Source organism: Chelonoidis abingdonii, chromosome 23 (genome assembly GCF_003597395.2).
Source record: "Chelonoidis abingdonii isolate Lonesome George chromosome 23, CheloAbing_2.0, whole genome shotgun sequence".
Classification (NCBI taxonomy): Eukaryota; Metazoa; Chordata; order Testudines; family Testudinidae; genus Chelonoidis; species Chelonoidis abingdonii.
In genome coordinates, this window is record NC_133791.1 from 16136304 (window position 1) to 16153109 (window position 16806).

Below are 16806 nucleotides of genomic sequence, written 5' to 3' on the forward strand. Positions count from 1 at the left end.
CCAGCTCCCATCACCCTTTTCTGGCCCCTGTGTTGGGGACAAGATCAAGGGAAGGCGGGAAGGGGTGTAGCCTTAGAGACCATTGCAGTCAGGAGAAAATTAGAGCAGCCTCATGGCTACTCTAAATTGTGCTGAGGACCAAATTAGGCTCTAGATAGGGGAAGGGGGAGAATAAAAGGTAGGAATCCCCTTCCCTCAGGTCTTATACCAAACAGGTCTCAGTTGGTCCAGAGGTCTGGCTCTGGACACTTTGGGAATGATTTCCTCATTCATTCGTGAGCAGCAGCAGGTTAAAAAAAAAAGAAAAGAGAATGGAGAGGAACAGCAGCTCTGACAAGGCTGACTCAGCATCCTTTGGAGCAAAGTTTTCGCTTCAGCCTGGTCCAGTGAACTGAATGCCGAATGAGAAGCTGCATAATCCTGCGTCCTAATTCCCACCCTACCATGTGGCGATGGGCAAGTCACTCAACCTGGTTCAGTGTCCCTATCTGTCAAACGGGGATGGTAATGCACAGCTCACTTGAGGGCTTTGAGACTTGAGCACTACAGGGATTTAGCTAATTTAAAGGACTAAGTATTATTAACTTTGCAGCAAACAATGAGGAAGCACCCAACACGCTGATTGACAATTCTTCTAGTTTAGCTAGAGATGAAGCCGAGCCATGAAGTTTGGATCGAGAGCACTCGAACCTGAGCTGTCAGGTCAGCTCATTGTGGAGGAATAGGCCAGTGGCTCAGTTCGGACCTGGATCTGGGACCAAACTTCCCAGAAGGGAGTTTAGATCCATCACTGGTTTCAGAGACACTCACACATTCCTCCCTCCACTGAGCTGCTGAGGCTGCAGTCCAGTGCGTGGAGCAGTCCCAGCTCCAGCTTCTCCCAGGACCACTGTCATTCGTCCAATTGCATAATAAACTGGAATAAACTGCCTAGGGAGGTTGCAGAATCTCCATCTCTGGAGATATTTAACAGTAGGTTAAATAAATGTCTATCAGGGATGGTCTAGACAGTATTTGGTCCTGCCATGAGGGCAGGGGACTGGACTCAATGACATCTCGAGGTCCCTTCCAGTCCTAGAATCTATGAATCAGTTCCTCCAGCTCAGCTGTTGGCCCCACACGGCTGCAGCTGCTCAGGAGTCATTATCCGGTTTTCCAAAGTGGCCACCTAACTTGCTCCGAGAAAATGAGCGGGTGTGTTCGCTATTCAAGGAGAAGCATGAATAGAGGGTGTTGCATGCACAGCTTTGAGAATTTGCCTCTGGGTTAGTTTCTTTAAGGCTTGATTGAGCTGTTAAGGGCCTGGGCAAGAGAAATGGGACCAGAATACCTTCCAACCAGGATTCAAGGTGGGATCTATTTACCTCTACAACACACGTCACCAGGGTATATAAGCACTCCAGAAATACTCCAGAGTAGACAGATAAATCCCACCCTGAAGCCCTACATTCTGGTCCAATCTCTCATCCACATACCTCCTGCCACCTTTGGAACATAAAATCACTGGGCCAGAAATCTACTTTATCTTCAATGCCCAACAGCAAGGAACCTTCAAGTAAATTCTACTTCCTGCAGCAGCACTTTCTTCAAGCCCTTAAGCTACCTGGTTTCCAGGGAAAGCCCACTGAGAAGAGAGAAAAGGGTGTTCTGGCTTCTATGGACATGATACAATAGGCCAACAAATTGAGGCGCTTTGGGTAAATCCCTGAGCAGGCAGAGAAGGAAGCCAAAGCAGAGGAGGGAAAGGAGCCTTCAGGTTTGCCTCATGCCAGCACCTCTTGCTGACCGTGTCCCTCAGGCAACAGGGCCAGGGAGACATTTATTTGCTTGCACGGTCAGTAAAATGTTGCAAAAGCCAGGGTCGGAAGATCCCATTTGCTTGTGCACAAGGCACACATGAGTGGCTGAAAAGGGGGGGCCCCAAGAGCTAGACGAATACTTGAGTGCAGGATTGTGGTGCAGAGGAGCATAAACGAAGGCTTGGCAGCCATGTAACTCAGCAGCTTTTGGGACAGAGAGTCCAGCACGGAAAGAGAGGAGGAGCAGGATTATTACAGTGCATGTAGTGCAGGAGGAGATCTAGATTACTGGGAAATTAAGAAGGAGATTTTACATGTGTGGTGGGTGGGGGTCATTTTATCTAAATGGCGAAGAAGTAAAGCTAGTTGAAGAAATTTGTATTTTCGGCTGAGCCGATCCTTCGAGAGATGCTGCAGAATGTTGTTTCTGTTACCGCTGCCAGATATTGCAGCTGCTTCACTGTGCATCACGGATGCTAATTCCAGAATCGGACCCATTGTCTGAAAGGAAAAGTCTGATTGCTCCAACTGCAAGGTGAGTAAAAAGTTCTTGGTCTCAGAATAGTTTTTATTCTTGTGTTATTGACAGACAGGTCTGAAAGCTCTGCATCTTAGCTTGAATTCCAGAGCAGCGTGCATGGAAAGCCAACCTCTGCAGTCCTGGTCCCACCCCTCATTTCTAAACAGCAAGCCCCTAGCTTAGTTGACGGCTTTGCTTCCAATGCTGCAAATCTCTTGCGTGGCTGTCATGTTTTTGCTCTGTAGTAAAAGGCTGTGAATTGTAAAATTGTTCCAGCACCTCTTGGTGATCCTTGAAAATCACTGTGCCCTTTATATTATCACTCTCCTTTCTTCGGTTCTCTTCCCAGACCCAACTGGGTTACCATTCGTTAGATTGTACTTTATCCACCTCTGCCACTGGTTCTGCCATGGCTTAGTTTGGTTGCAGCATTTCTAAATCCCATCCTCTGGATGCGCCATTTAACGGTCAGTTTGCATCTCTATGGCACTGGCTTTTCACTTGAAGGCCGAGTCTCTCATTCATTTACGGCCAGCCTGCAGAGTGGCAGATCGCTGCCCGTTTACCAGCTGGAGCAGCCATTACAGTGGCAAGCGTTGGGCCAGATTCTCAGCTGGTGTCACTGACCCAGTCCCACTGCATCAGTTCATACCAGCTGGCCCGGCGTATTTTGAGCCTCTAGCTGCACTGCCAATGGATGCAAGCAGGAGCCAATGGGCCATGCTGATGGTTGGTTTATCCCCCGTCACACAGACGGAGATGTGCTGTGACCAATTCCCCCCAGTGTACCTGCATTGATTTTCTTTTCTTTAACTTTTGATTTGTCAAAATGCTCTGGATCCAGACGCATTGTCTTGGCTCAGTATTTATTAGCATCTCCTCCTGCCTTGATACAGGGAACCGCAGGCGCTCTGATGAAAGGAATGAGATCTCTGGTGCTGCTGCCTATGCTGCCTTCTACAGACAATAGCGCCCAGCAGGAGGCTGACGATGGAGGAAGGTGGGGCACAAGAGAGGAAAGATGACAGCTTATTTTCCCCTCTCAAAATAGCACTGTCGCTGCAGCAGGAGCTCAGCCTTTGCTACATGGATGTCAGTTAAGTCAGGGCCAAATCTTGGCCTTAGAGGTGTGCATTCATCTTCCACCGAATGCACCATGTGTTCATCTGAAGTCTAGAATTCAGGCCCCTACAGGGCAGAGCTAAACCATGCTCACCTGCTATGTCCATCTTGGCTGGAGCATCAGGGACTGAACCAGGGATCTGGGGAGCTAAAAGCAGGACCTGCTACGTCTTGAGCGAAGATCTCTAGCTAAGCCTATGGCAGACTCATTTCCTGCACAGAGAGTTCCCTGCAACACGCTCTCACCCCTCCCAGCCCCCAAGTCAAATGGGTGTCACTCCTTCAACTCCGAGCTCCCATGTTCCCTTTCAGCATCAACTGAGGCACCAGACAGCCTGCGAGTGTCTCACTACCCACAGAATCGCATTGTGCACTCAGCCCCGGGCCTCTTTGCTGACACTCCTAGCAAGGAGGCCAATTAGTGCTCATGGTTCCGGCACTCAAAATCCCGACTTGTCCCTGGGAGCTGATTTTGATGAGACAACGCCAAATTCCACCAACCCAATCTGCAGGAGAATAAAGGATCCTCAAATAATTTTGGGGGCCTGGGTAATGGCATCCAGGTCCAGGTTTGCCCTGGGTGATAACTAGGGTGACCAGATGTCCTGATTTTATAGGGACGATCCCAATTTTTGGGTCTTTTTCTTATATAGGCTCCAGTTACCCCCCACCTCCATCCCGATTTTTCACATTTGCTGTCTGGTCACCTTAGTGATAACCAATGCAGCAGCATAAATCTGCCAGCAACTAAGCTGAGGTCGCCAAACTATTCTACCTGGGGCCGCAGAGAGCCATCAATTCCTAATGGCTTTCTTGTTGTGCCCCTCCTGGTCCGGATTCAGGCCAACAACGCGGAGGTGAGATGTTCCCTGTCCCGTCGCTGTTGTTTTATCGTGAACATTTGTAGGGCAAGCGACAAGGCGGCTGAAAGGGAAAAACTCCTAGAAACACAGGTCAAAATTGCATGGAGCCATCTGACTTGTTCATCTATGGGGATGTTACTGAGTGTGAGAGAGATCTTAGGTTCAAAGCCTGGGTGAGCTCTGTTTAAAGAAGGAGGAAGACCTAGCAGCTAAAGCACAGGATTGGGCGTCGGAATATCGTAGGTGCACCGCCTTAGCACCCTGCGCAGCCCAGGGTCTGATCAGGGGCAGCCCTCAGGGATCAGGTGTCACCATTGCATCCACCTCCCCACATGCCAAAATCCCCAAATGTCCAGTCCTGGCTAGTCCCATGGAAAATCAGACCACTGCGATGAGAACGCAGCCTTTCCCATTACCAAGCCCCTCATCTCCTGTGGGGTCAGCTAAGGTTGCTGCTGAACTGATCTGCTTAGCCCAGGGAATCTTAGCATTGCTGAGTATTAAGGGAGACTGTGAAGGGATTTTTAGAAGTTTGAGATTGAAATCTGTTCATTACAGATGTGCCCATGGGTTTGTTATTGTAGGGTCTCTCCAGAGCAATGGGTTGCATTCATTCATTTGCTACAGAATTTTGCACATGCACGGTGACGTGTGTTATCGCAGCGTTGCACGAATACTGTGCTCTGTCCCCTGTTTTGTTAATGTAGAGTCTCAGCTGTGTCCTATGGTTTGTCATTGTAGGGCTGCACAAGAACGCACCCACTGGTTATTATTGCAGGGGTGTTCTTGGGGGCTATATTGCATTTTCTGTATTGTTATTGTAGGGTTGTTTATAAGGATTAGGCTATGCCCTATGATCTATTATTGTAGGGCTGCATCCCACTGGCTTGGTATTGTCAGGTCTTTCACAGGTGCTAGGCAAAGTCTCTTTTCCTGTTTGTTTGTTTCTCTAGGCCAGCCCAGGAACGTTGGGCTGCAGTCCTTGTGCTTTGTTATTGTAGGGTCGCTCCTGAGACCTGGGCCCCTAGAATTATTGTTTTTAAAGGAACAATAGCTTTGAGTCCGTTGTTCTGAGTCCCACCCTCTACGCCTCCTGTTTCCTCCTTCCAGACTGAAATGCTTCTAGTGAGGCCCATCTGCAATTCTAGGCACCAGCACCTACCGTATGTACCTAGCATTAAACGCAGGCACCTACCGTGGCAGTGGTTTCACTGGGGAGATGCATGTTTCGTGATGTGATCACCCCATGGGTGTCAGAATGCTGCCCTGAGCTCCCTTTCACATGTTGTCCCGCCTCCGACTCAGTTGATGCTCCCTCTTGTTTATGATCCCATCTTCTTTCTGCAATAGATCCGTGCCATCCACCTTCTCAATTGTTCTCCAGATTTTTTACAGCTGAATCATGTCCCATCTTAATCTCTTCTTTTTAATGAACATAAACTTAATTACCCTCTCCTCTCCTTGTAATGCTAACCCCGGAGACTCTTTATCAGCCCAATTACCCTCTTCTGCACCTCTTCCGATTCTTCATTATCCTCTCTGTAGTACAGGTCCCAAATATCCCAGCTGTAGTCTCACCAGCCTTTGGTACATTGCCATAATGATTTCTTCTGATCTCAGCTCTATTGTTGGCCCATCCCTGTGTTCTCTCGGAGTTCAGAAAATTATACAGATTTGCAAACGGGGACTCTGACTTCAAAATACAGAAAGGAACGGAATGGTCCCCACCAACTTTGATGCTGTCTGTCGATTCGCCGATATTTTAATAGCCCCTTGCACCCTACAACGACATGCAAATACAGCTTCTTCCACCGCGGAGGGCGCAAGCAGCACTGGGGTGAAACATCACAGCTCTTTAAGGATCATGCTACAGTTGAAGGCCCCAGTCCTGCAAATACTTATGCATATGAGTCAAGTTACTATTCATCATGACAATGTTTATGAGGTTGGACCCTCAGACAGGAAGCAAGGAACATGTCAGCTGACACCGCCGGAGCGGTTTTGGAGTCTTATCTGCAGAAGCGAGTTCAATGGGAGTTGGAGGTACTCGGTACCTCACAGGATTAGGTTTCCAGTAGGCAGATTTGAAGGTGGAATCCGACCAGAAAGTCGGGGTTACACTGTTCTTCTGAAACCCTGCGATCTGTAATGACCACAGCGTGTTAAGATGCAGATCTAGCCATCTCCCCTTGGTTCAGTCCAGACAGTCAGAAGTGCCGCCAACCAAACTATAGCCTACTTTGGAGCATCCAAGGACTGACATAGCCCATGCCTGCTTGGTTGAGAGCTGAAAAGGCTACAGTTTTTGGGGGTCTGGCTGCAGTTGCATGTATCCAGTAATTGCCAAACCCTGCCCTTATGGAAAAGTCCTAGAAAATACACACGGGACAAAACCAATAGAGTTCTTTAAATAGGTACTGGAAAGTATTTTTCATAGAGAGGAGAAGGAAGGGAACTGCGTTCTCTGGGATTTCCAAAGGGACCTAGGTAGGCAGAAGTAATTTGGCCAACTGTTGAACATGCTTCATCCTAGATTAGGAGCCAAAAACAGTTCTCACCACCCATAAATGAAAATCGCAGACTGAGTATTTGGTAAAGCAGAAAATTAGCTTCTGCAACAGAAAACTGCTGCACTACCCACCCACATTCTCCTTTTCTCAGTGTGACGATGATACCGTTTTTCTGAGCAAATTGGAAATTTCCACCATGGAATGTTTGTAAAATATTCCTAACTTTCATCCTTAGAATGCAGATTCTCCTTCCATTTTTACCACTAAGCCCACAGTAGAATTGCTACAATGTTGCCCACAGTGATATTCACCAATGCTTGTGGAAATGATTTCACTAGTGAATACTTGTGCAACAAAATAAATCCTCTGCCCATCTGGAATGTCCAAGGAAAATACATCCCTGGGATTATCCTAACAGCTGCATGTTGTTATCCCATTGGAGACAAAGTTGACAGTATTGATTGTGGCTTAGATTCAGGGCAGCTCCCCCTCTTAAACCCGGGTACCACCTATTGGGAAACTGGCTAAGGGCAAAGTGAAATTTTCCATAACAAAGGAAAGATTAGGAAGGACATGGAGATCTGGATGCAATTCATCTCCTGACCCACTTTTTGAGAAACTTTGCAGCTGTCGCATAATCTTTGAATCCTTCCAACTCCCGCAGGTAACACCTGGCAGAGTTTCTGACTGAACATGAAAAACACAGTAGAGGAAGCGGCTTCATCAGAGGAAGCGTGGCCAACTAAAAGTTTCCCTGGGTCTGAAAGCTCAGCTCTTTAGTTGTATATTCGCCGGCAAAGGAGGGGTAGGGGACAGAGACGGCTAATTGGGCTGGTGACATCTGATGAAATAGGAGTTCTTCCTGTAGGATTTTTTTTGGCTTGACAGCGCCTTATTGTTCAAAGCTCCACTAATAAGGGGCTCTGTACCTTTAAGCTATTCTTTACCCAGCATATAATTCTGTTTGGTACAAAGATCTTTCCCATCCTTTTTCATATATATATAGTCACTGGCTTTTGTGTACGTGTGTAAGACCATTTGCATTGATCTACGGTGCATTGTTAGAATGTAAGAGGGGTTTCTAAAGTCCTTATAAACCTTGAGAGAGATTTCAAAGCATGGTGAATAGCCTTCAATCATAACATAGCTCTGTCTTGCCCTTCTAAGCACCTTTCATCCCAAGCTGAAAGCAACATCAAACCCGTATCAGCCCCTGGAATGCAGCCTCCTTTGGGGTGCAAAGTCACATTTATTAAACACCTCACAGCATTGCTGGGCAGCCGAATTCACACTGGTTTGTGCTCAGATTCTGCACTGCTCTAGCTGTGTCTCTTCAAAAGCAGATGCAGTTAAACCTGGTGTTAAATAAACCTATTTTCAGCTCAGTTATAGCCGTAAAAAGGTGCATCTGTCAGCATAGCCCGTTCTGTAAACAGACAGACATCTGCAGGGCGAATCTCACACAGAGGGCAGAACCCCCAGTGAGCTCCGCACCCCCCCGCCCCCACTTTCTGAGGACTCTTTCCCAATACTGACTCATGTCAATCAATGAGATACGATGGGATCCAGCCAGCAGTGAGTATGTATTTTGCCGCCCCAGGCATGGCAGTCAGATGGCTTTCGGCGGCACGCCTGCGGGAGATCTGCTGGTAAGGCGGGTTTGGCGGCACGCCTGCGGGAGGTCCACCAGTCCCATGTCTTCGACATACCCACTGCCAAATTGCCACCAAAGCCACAGGACCAGTGGACCTCCCACAGGCATGCCCCCAAAGGCAGTCTGACTGCTGCCCTCACGGTGACCGGCAGGCTGCCCCCCGTGGCTTGCCGCCCTAAGCATGCGCTTGGTGCACTGGTGCCTGGAACCGCCCCTGGCTCCAGCACCTGCATTGGGGATAGCGGCTGGCTGAAATCCCTTTCTGCAGCGGATTGCTACGGAGCAGCCGTTGCCCAGCATGGGCTCGGAATTAGGGTATTCAAAAAGTTCAGCTGGCCAAGGAAGTGTCTCTCCCCACTATTCTACTGCATCCACCCCATTTGGGTGACATTCACTGTGTCAAGGGTGCAGCACAAGCCCTGTGCATTGCTTGAGGGCTTTACTGGCGCATCAGTTCTGGCCTTTTGCACAGGGGGGGCATTTAGCCCTTGGTGAGTTCTCGCCCCCCCTCACCCCCGACTCCGTTCTCTTTTTCTTATTTTGTTTCCCTTTTCCACTCAGTCGCAGCCCTGCTCTGTAATATTGGATTAGCCCACTTTCTCCAAAGCAGATTTGTATAATCCTCCCCATTCGGAGACGCGCTCCAGCCCTTGGTGATAAGATGATGGGCTGGGGCGGCCAAGGAAATTACACTCTTCATTTTGAACAGCCATTGAGAGAGGAGGTGGAAGGAAATAACCCAGCTTTTATTTTTATCTCTGAACATTCCCCCTTTTCCCGGATGCGCGAGGATGGCGGCTGCTGTTCACATGTCTTCCGGCAGTCATTTTAAATACGGGGAATAAAGAGCATCCCTCTAAAAGAGACCTCCAAAGCTGCATTGCTCCCTTGTGATGCTTTTTCCTAGCTCAGAGAAAAGGCCAGTCAACGCGGAGTCCTCTGGTCTGTCACCTGTTTACGGTTTCTCAGGTTATGTCTACACTGCACACTAAGCCTGGGTTCTGACTCAGGTTTGAGCCCAAGCCCCACTTCTGTCCACAGATAAATCAGTCCGACTCAGGTCAGCAAACGCTCACGAACTGGGGCCTATGATCTGGTCAGGGGGTGGGTCAGAGCCCAAGTCCAAGCCCAGTCATTTTGCAGTGTGGATACAGGTCAAGCCAGAGACCCGAGTTAGAAGGGCTGCACAGTGCAGTGTGGATGGCTGCAAGCCCCGAGGCTAGCAGTTGTAAACCCGAGTGTCCACACTGCAGTGTAAACCTAAGTGCAGAGCCGTCCCTGGAAACACAGCGTCTACGGGTCCGGGTTCCACAGACCCAGACTTAGGGTACAATGTAGAAAGACCCTTATCCACTTCACTGCATAGGAGCCTACCAGCCCCCTTTTGGATCCATGCACCATGGCACTGGGACACACAAGAGGCCATTCTAGATGAGTACTTAGACACAGGCTCAAGTCTCATTGACTTCCGTGGGACTTCAACACATGCTTAAAAATCAAACGTGCTTTCTTGACTAGGGATGCAGGCTTTTAGAGCATGTTTTACCCCACATAACATTCCTGCCGGGTGGCTGTGATGTACGGAGGGCAGCTCAGTCAATAGGCTTGGGGCTCTGAGTTCTAATCTTAGCACTTGCGCTTTTGTGGCGTTGGGCACGTCCCTTAACCTTTGTGGCAGAGAGGAGAAAAAAACCCATGCGGGTATCTTCCATCCGCACAAAATGCTTGGAAAGCAGGAAAACAAATTTGTTTCTGGGCCAATCTGATCTGGTGAAAGCAACGTGAACAGTGTTTGATTGGAGATATACACAGCAATGGGCCTGATCCTTGGCTAGTGTGAACCTGGGCTGCCACAAGGAATGGCCCTTCTCACCTCTTTAAAACAAACCACACAAGTGATGAAGCTGCCCTGCACAACTGGTGCCAGCATCTTGCAGAAAAGCCTTGCCAGAATGATTTACAAATTGTGTAAATACAACTCCACAGCCCCTGCATCTCTGCACCAGCTCACTCAAGAGCATCATTCATTTTTAAGCGAGTAGGAGACTGCGACTGGAGCTTTCAGCATCTGCCGTGGAAAAATCCATGGAAAAAAGAAGGGAATGAAAGAAAAAGAGGAAAGGAGGGGAGGGGTCACGCCTACGTTGCTGAGTGTCCGGACTGCAGTAAATGGACCATCAAAAAATAAGCTAGAGATTGGATTAAAGATTTGCAGGGCCAGATCCTCAGCTGGTGTAAATCCACTGTCTTCACTTCACACCTGAGAAACCATCTCTGCCTTTTCCAAGTAGTCTCTGCAGGTCAGACTTCAAGCACATTGGCGTGGGGGCAGAGGGGGAGTGTGTCACGACTGCTGATGCTGCCCTTATTCTGTGGATAAACCAAGGACGTGGCTTTTCAGGGCTGTCCGTCCACCAATCTTTCATTGGCACTAAATTCGCTAATAAGAGACCTGATCTGCCTCCGGCTCACACCTGCTGTCCAAGGCCATGATCCAAAGCTCCCTGAAATTATTGGAAAGATTCCCATCAAATCAGTGGGCCCGGCTGGAACAGAGCACTGGGCCATGGTGCCATAAACTGGGGAAAAGCCAGGAAGGAGAAAAATCCCCGCGCTTCGATTTAGTTTCAGAATGAGTCTGTCGTTGCAGCTCTCTTTCAGCGGAGCGCATGTTCACTTTTAATCTTTCCACGGTGAGGAAAAAAACAGTGCTCATGTCAGTTAAACACAACATGGCTTAAGTCAGATGGAGACGGCTAGAAATCACACTTCCAGGGCTAAATTTAGCTACCTGAGATGGGCTGGCATGGACAGAATTTGAAGACAATCATCTTTGTGTCCTCATGTCTAACAGCAAACTAAGCTGCAGCTCTGATGCTCAGGAACTTCCTCCGACACATTCAAATCCCGGTCACCGATTCTGTCTGGTCCTCTCCCACGTCCCCAAGGACAGCCAGGAGTCAGAAAGAAAGCGGGCCAGTCCTGAGAGGAAGGGGAGTCGCAGATGATCTGAATCAATGCACAGGCTTGTGCGGCGCAGGGTGCACTATGGCTGCAAACAAAAGCAAACATCATTCTGGGATGTATTAGCAGGAGTGTTGTAAGCAAGACACGAGAAGTAATTTTTCTGCTCTACTCTGCATTGATTAGTCCTCAGCTGGAGTATTGTGTCCAGTTCTGGCCATCACATTTCAGGAAAGGTGGGGACAAATTGGAGAAAGTCCAGAGAAGAGCAACAAAAATGATGAAAGGTCTAGAAAACACGACCTAGGAGGGAAGATTGAAAAAACTGAGTTAGTTTAGTCTGGAGAAGAGAAGACAGAGGGGACATGATAACAGGTTTCAAGTACATGAAAAGTTGTTATAAGGAGAAGGGAGAAAAATTGATTTTCCTTAACCTCTGGGGTTAGGACAAGAAGCAACGGGCTTAAATTGCAGTAAGGGAGGTTTAGGTTGGACATTAGGAAAAGCTTCTTAATGGCAGGGTGGTGAAGAACTGGAATAAATTGCCTAGGCAGGTTGTGGAATCTCCATCATTGGGGATTATTAAGAGCAGGTGGGACAAACACCTGTCAGGGGTGGTCTAGATAGTACTTAGTCCTGCTATGAGCGCAGGGGAATGGACTAAATGACCTCGCGAGGTCCCTTCCAGTTCTGATTCTATTCCAGCCAAACAAGAGTTCAGAAGACCAGCAGATTGAGTATCATCAGCAGGGGCCTTCCTGGATGCAGCGTGTCTGTCCGAGGCCATAGTATTAACCCTGTTATACCAAGGGATAGTGACCGGTTGAGACTGTACCAGCCTCTGCTGTCCGAGGGGATACGGAGTTGATGGCAGAGTTCAGCAGGGTATGGGTACGTACAGCGCCTAACACAACAGGGCCCTGATTCTGGTTGTGTCTCTAAGTGCAACCATCACACGGATCAATAGTAATAACAGAGCACAATAACGATCAGTCCCTGATATCTCTCCTTCTCCTGTAGTAGAGGATACGGTGCTCATGGCAGAGCGCATTAGGAGATGGCATTAGTGGTCATGTCCATTGGGATGCAGTGTGAATGGCAGAGCCCAGAAAGCTCGAAGGAAGCCTTAGGCTGTTCATACTATGGTGGGTTTGGTATGGACACTGAACCCAGTGCTCCGAGTCTGTGTCACAGGAGGCCAAGGTGAAGGAACAAATGCCACGATATACTATTTGGCTTCTTCTGCCAGAGCAGTATCCGCTCTCCAGCCTCATTTCCCCTTAGCTTGTGAGCTGGTGAAACAGTCTTCACCATCCCATCTTCGATCCCTGGTCCCAAGCCACAGTCCTTCACATACCCCCTGGAAAGCAAGTCCCTAGTATTCCATGCGCATCTCCGCCAGTTCTGCACAGGACACTAGCTATCAAACCCAGTCTACCTTGGTCGCTTCCCTGTGCCAACCACGGGGTCCGTGTTAGACACTCATGTGAGGGCGCACACACACACACACACACAGCGCCACGTGGGGCTGGAGCACTAAGGAGTGGGGGATACTGGGAAGCAGCAGTGTTTATCACACCAGAGAGATCTCTCTGCATTCCAGGGACGTCTGGCTTGCTGTGACCCCAGGGCAGCAGCTACTAAAACACTGAGGACAATTTGTGAGGTGTGGAAAAAGACAGACAAAATTGCCAGGTGGAGATACATTCCCCTGAAGAGGTTTAATACATTACTCCAATATAAACAGACCTTTTGGCTTTTCTGCTGTCCAAGTGACCTGGAGATAAATGAGCTCAGACAGTTTGAGACACAGACCTCTCTCTCTCTCTCTCTCTCTCACACACACACACACACACACACACACACACAGTTCCTGCACGCATTTACGCACACACACATACACATAGGCAAACAGGTGCACCCATACACCCACATGGATCACAAGTGTATCTACATAGATTATACAGACATGGATCTCTCATACAATTATGGATCTCGCACACCCAGACCACACAACTGCACATAAACACAGAGATCACACACTTGCATTTCTCACAAATGTACACACTCTCAGATCCCACATGTCCATACACAAACAGATGACATCCACTTGCACACCAGTCATACACAGGGTATGCGCGCGTGCGCGCACACACACACACACACACACACACAAATCACGCCCTCTCCCATATGCATGAATCATCAGAACATTACTCCTGAGGGCATTCTGCACCACTGTGCAGGGGAAAAGGAATCTCATCCTCCCCAGCCCAGCCGGATTATCAGATGAGGCTGGGGCAGGGTAGGAGCCACCAGCCAGGTCTTTCCCAGTCTCATCCCCTCCCCACAGTGATTTACCTCTCTGTCGGCTGCCCTAGGCACTCAAAATATACTGCTGGGGAGGGTCACATGACCGCTCTTGTGGCTTCCCTTTGCACATATGCAGAATTCATGTCCCCTGCAGATTTCTTTGCTTCCTCGCAGCAAAATGACTTTCTCAGGGGGAAGCAGTGGCGCAGAATTCTCCCAGGAGTAGCACATCCACATCTACATATCTGATCCATGCTCCCACACCCACAGGTAGATTTCTCTCTCTCTCTCACACACACACACACACACACACACACAGATTGATGATTTCTCTCTCCACTGTAGCATGCATCTGTGCAAACAACCCTGGAAAAGGGAGAACACCTTCACAGACCTTGAAGAAACAAGCCAGGGTCTGTTCCAATGTTTCCTGATTACATCTCTGGATCCTCCCAGACAGAATGCAAAACACAGACCAGCAATCCTATCCCCATCTCCTCTGCACCTCTGAAAATTTTTATCAGGCTGATTTCCTCGTACGCAGCCACCGTGGGCTTTTTGAAGATAGCAGTAGGGAAAGGAGGGATGCACATTAGGGAAAAGTGTCTGGGGATTAAAGGACTGTGGATTAAATTCAAGGCTGATGGAGCTCTACTAAAGCCACTGTTGCTGTCCCACAGGCGAACCTAAACGGGTTTGTTTGTTAAATGTTTGGGAAGCTAGGTAGCACCAGAGCTAGTGCATCCATCTTTCACCTCTATATACCCGGGCTGGATGGTGTCACCACAGAACCACCATCATGGACATCTGGCACAACTGGCTGGTTGTTTGAGAGGCTCCCAGGCCCCCCATTAATGCACAGCCTCCCAAGACTACGTGTTAACAGGTTGAGATATATGAGTAGTCTGTATAGCCAGGGAAACCGCAGCCTGTACAATACAGGGGGCTGAAATTAAGGAGCAAGGCGTGTTAGCAGGGCTGTGAATTCCAGCGTAGTGGAGTGGAGGTTGAGGGGCAGAGCTGGGTAGGGACCAGCGACTGGAACAGCAGGTCAGCACTGAGGTTCACTGGCAGAAAGAAGTTGGCCAGCACTGCCCTGCACAAAGCCTGGTTTACCCCAGTTTGCACTTAGCCCCTCACTTCCCTGGGCACCGAATTAGTCCATCAATCAGGACGACACAGCTTGCCATTCACTGCGCAATCTGTGCAGGCGAGATCCCTGACCCCGGGCTTCAACTGCGTCTCAGTCCATTTAACACATGCTGTGCCGTGCAGCACCTGTGACCTGCCATCACGATGCACCGATTTCCTGTTTTAAATAGAGCCGACGCACAGCGCTTTGCATGCTTGTGCGAGCCACCCACACCATCCCCCAGCCGGAGAGGCTCACCGCTGTCACCCCACCCGTTCGCAGGGAAAGTCAGATAAACGCCAAGTTTGATTTCCGTTCAAACACAGGCCAAGCGAGATGGGCGAAGTTGTCAAGAACGTAAAACGACCCATTCTGGCTGGTGCTCGCCGGGGTAGAGTTACAGGCCCCAGATTTCCTTTTACTCCCAATTCAGCCCTAGCCCAGCCTTCACCCATGATTCTGCCCAGCACTGACCCGGCTGCCCTCTCCTTAAAGAGAGTCTGCTACCTGCTTATGCAGAGAGGTCACTTTGGCCCGACAAGAGAGCAGGATCATGTTCCCTGGGCACAGTACAGGTCTGTCGCTATCACTCTGAGTTGCCTCTAACTCCACTGGCATTGTGCCTGGCCTGGACGTGGAATTATGGTGGGCATTTCCAGCTCCCTAGGGGGCAGGGAGATGCATACTTTGGCAGGCAACTGCCACAGCATGAAAGTAACTGCAATGGCCAGTTTAAGACTCTTTTGAGATGTAAGGCCACACTTGTGTGCATTGGGAACTAAGGAATGGCAGGAAGGAAACTTGCAGATCCAAACACTGGGAAAGTCCCAATCCAAATCAGAACTTTGCTGGTGGCCCCTGGCTGTATAACACCAGATCCAGACCCCTTGAACTCCGGGAGCCAAATCTTGCCCACATGCTCAGGGTTTAGCTGATTGCCATATTTGGGGTCGGGAAGGAATTTTCCTCCAGGGCAGATTAGCAGAGGCCCTGGAGGTTTTTCGCCTTCCTCTGCAGCATGGGGCATGGGTCGCTTGCTGGTGGATTCTCTGCAGCTTGTGGTCTTCAAACCACAATTTGAAGACTTCAATAACTCAGACATAGGTTAGGGGTTTGTTATAAAAGTGGATGGGTAGGATTCTGGGCCTGCTTTGTGCAGGAGGTCAGACTAGATGATCATATTGGTCCCTTCTGACCTATGAGTCTATGCTTTGGAATGAAGTGTCCTCTCCCTGGTGGGGCTAACGGGAGCCCCAGCTCCAAACAGACCTGATAGCACTGGGCGTCCCTAGCAATAATCTTCCAGACACCATCATGGCCAGCGGATGTAAACGGCCACCACTTTTTCCCATTCTTTGCAAGGCCCTGGTAGTTAAAGTGCCAAGCGCCAAAACCCACTGAGGGAACATCACAAAACTACTGGAACAAGTGTCAGAAGGACCCTAGGGATGATCTCAAAACTACTACTTTTCCATTTGTTTAAAAGCAAAACAAAGCCAAGCCAAGCCTGCCCGTCTCATCCCCTTTTAGATTGGGGTAATCCCCTTTTAGATTGGGTAATCGATGCTTCCATCACCAGGAAACCTCTTGACATTTTCCTCTGACATCCCTCTAGCCTCACATCATGTGCTGGAAGAACAGCCTGCCTGACCCTGTCCCTGTCCCAGGAGGGGCTAACAGACTGTCACTTACCCGGTACCAGACTATCTCCCGCATCCTGCCATCCGTCTTGAAGTTACATTTCAAAGTCACAGCATCCCCGACCACCACAGGCGGAAGCGGCTCAATGCTGACAGTCAGGTAACCTGTGAAATACCGGAGGAAGAGAAACACAAAGTGAGCCAAGGCAGGGCTGGGTAGCGGGCGCAGGCATAAGTGAGCTGGAAAACTGGTCCCAAGTGGGGATGGAAATGCAGATTGGCTTCCACG

The 16806-nt window shown here is 49.2% G+C and overlaps 1 protein-coding gene across 1 annotated transcript in view; it reads right to left on the bottom strand.

The window, feature by feature from the left end:
• The window catches only part of IGSF21 (immunoglobin superfamily member 21), a 258560-nt gene that overhangs the window by 138881 nt on the left and 102873 nt on the right, over window positions 1–16806 (bottom strand). The window contains exon 2 of the mRNA XM_032787562.1: window positions 16570–16682. Within this exon, the coding sequence (XP_032643453.1) occupies window positions 16570–16682 (113 nt within the window). The remainder of the gene's footprint in view (window positions 1–16569; window positions 16683–16806) is intronic.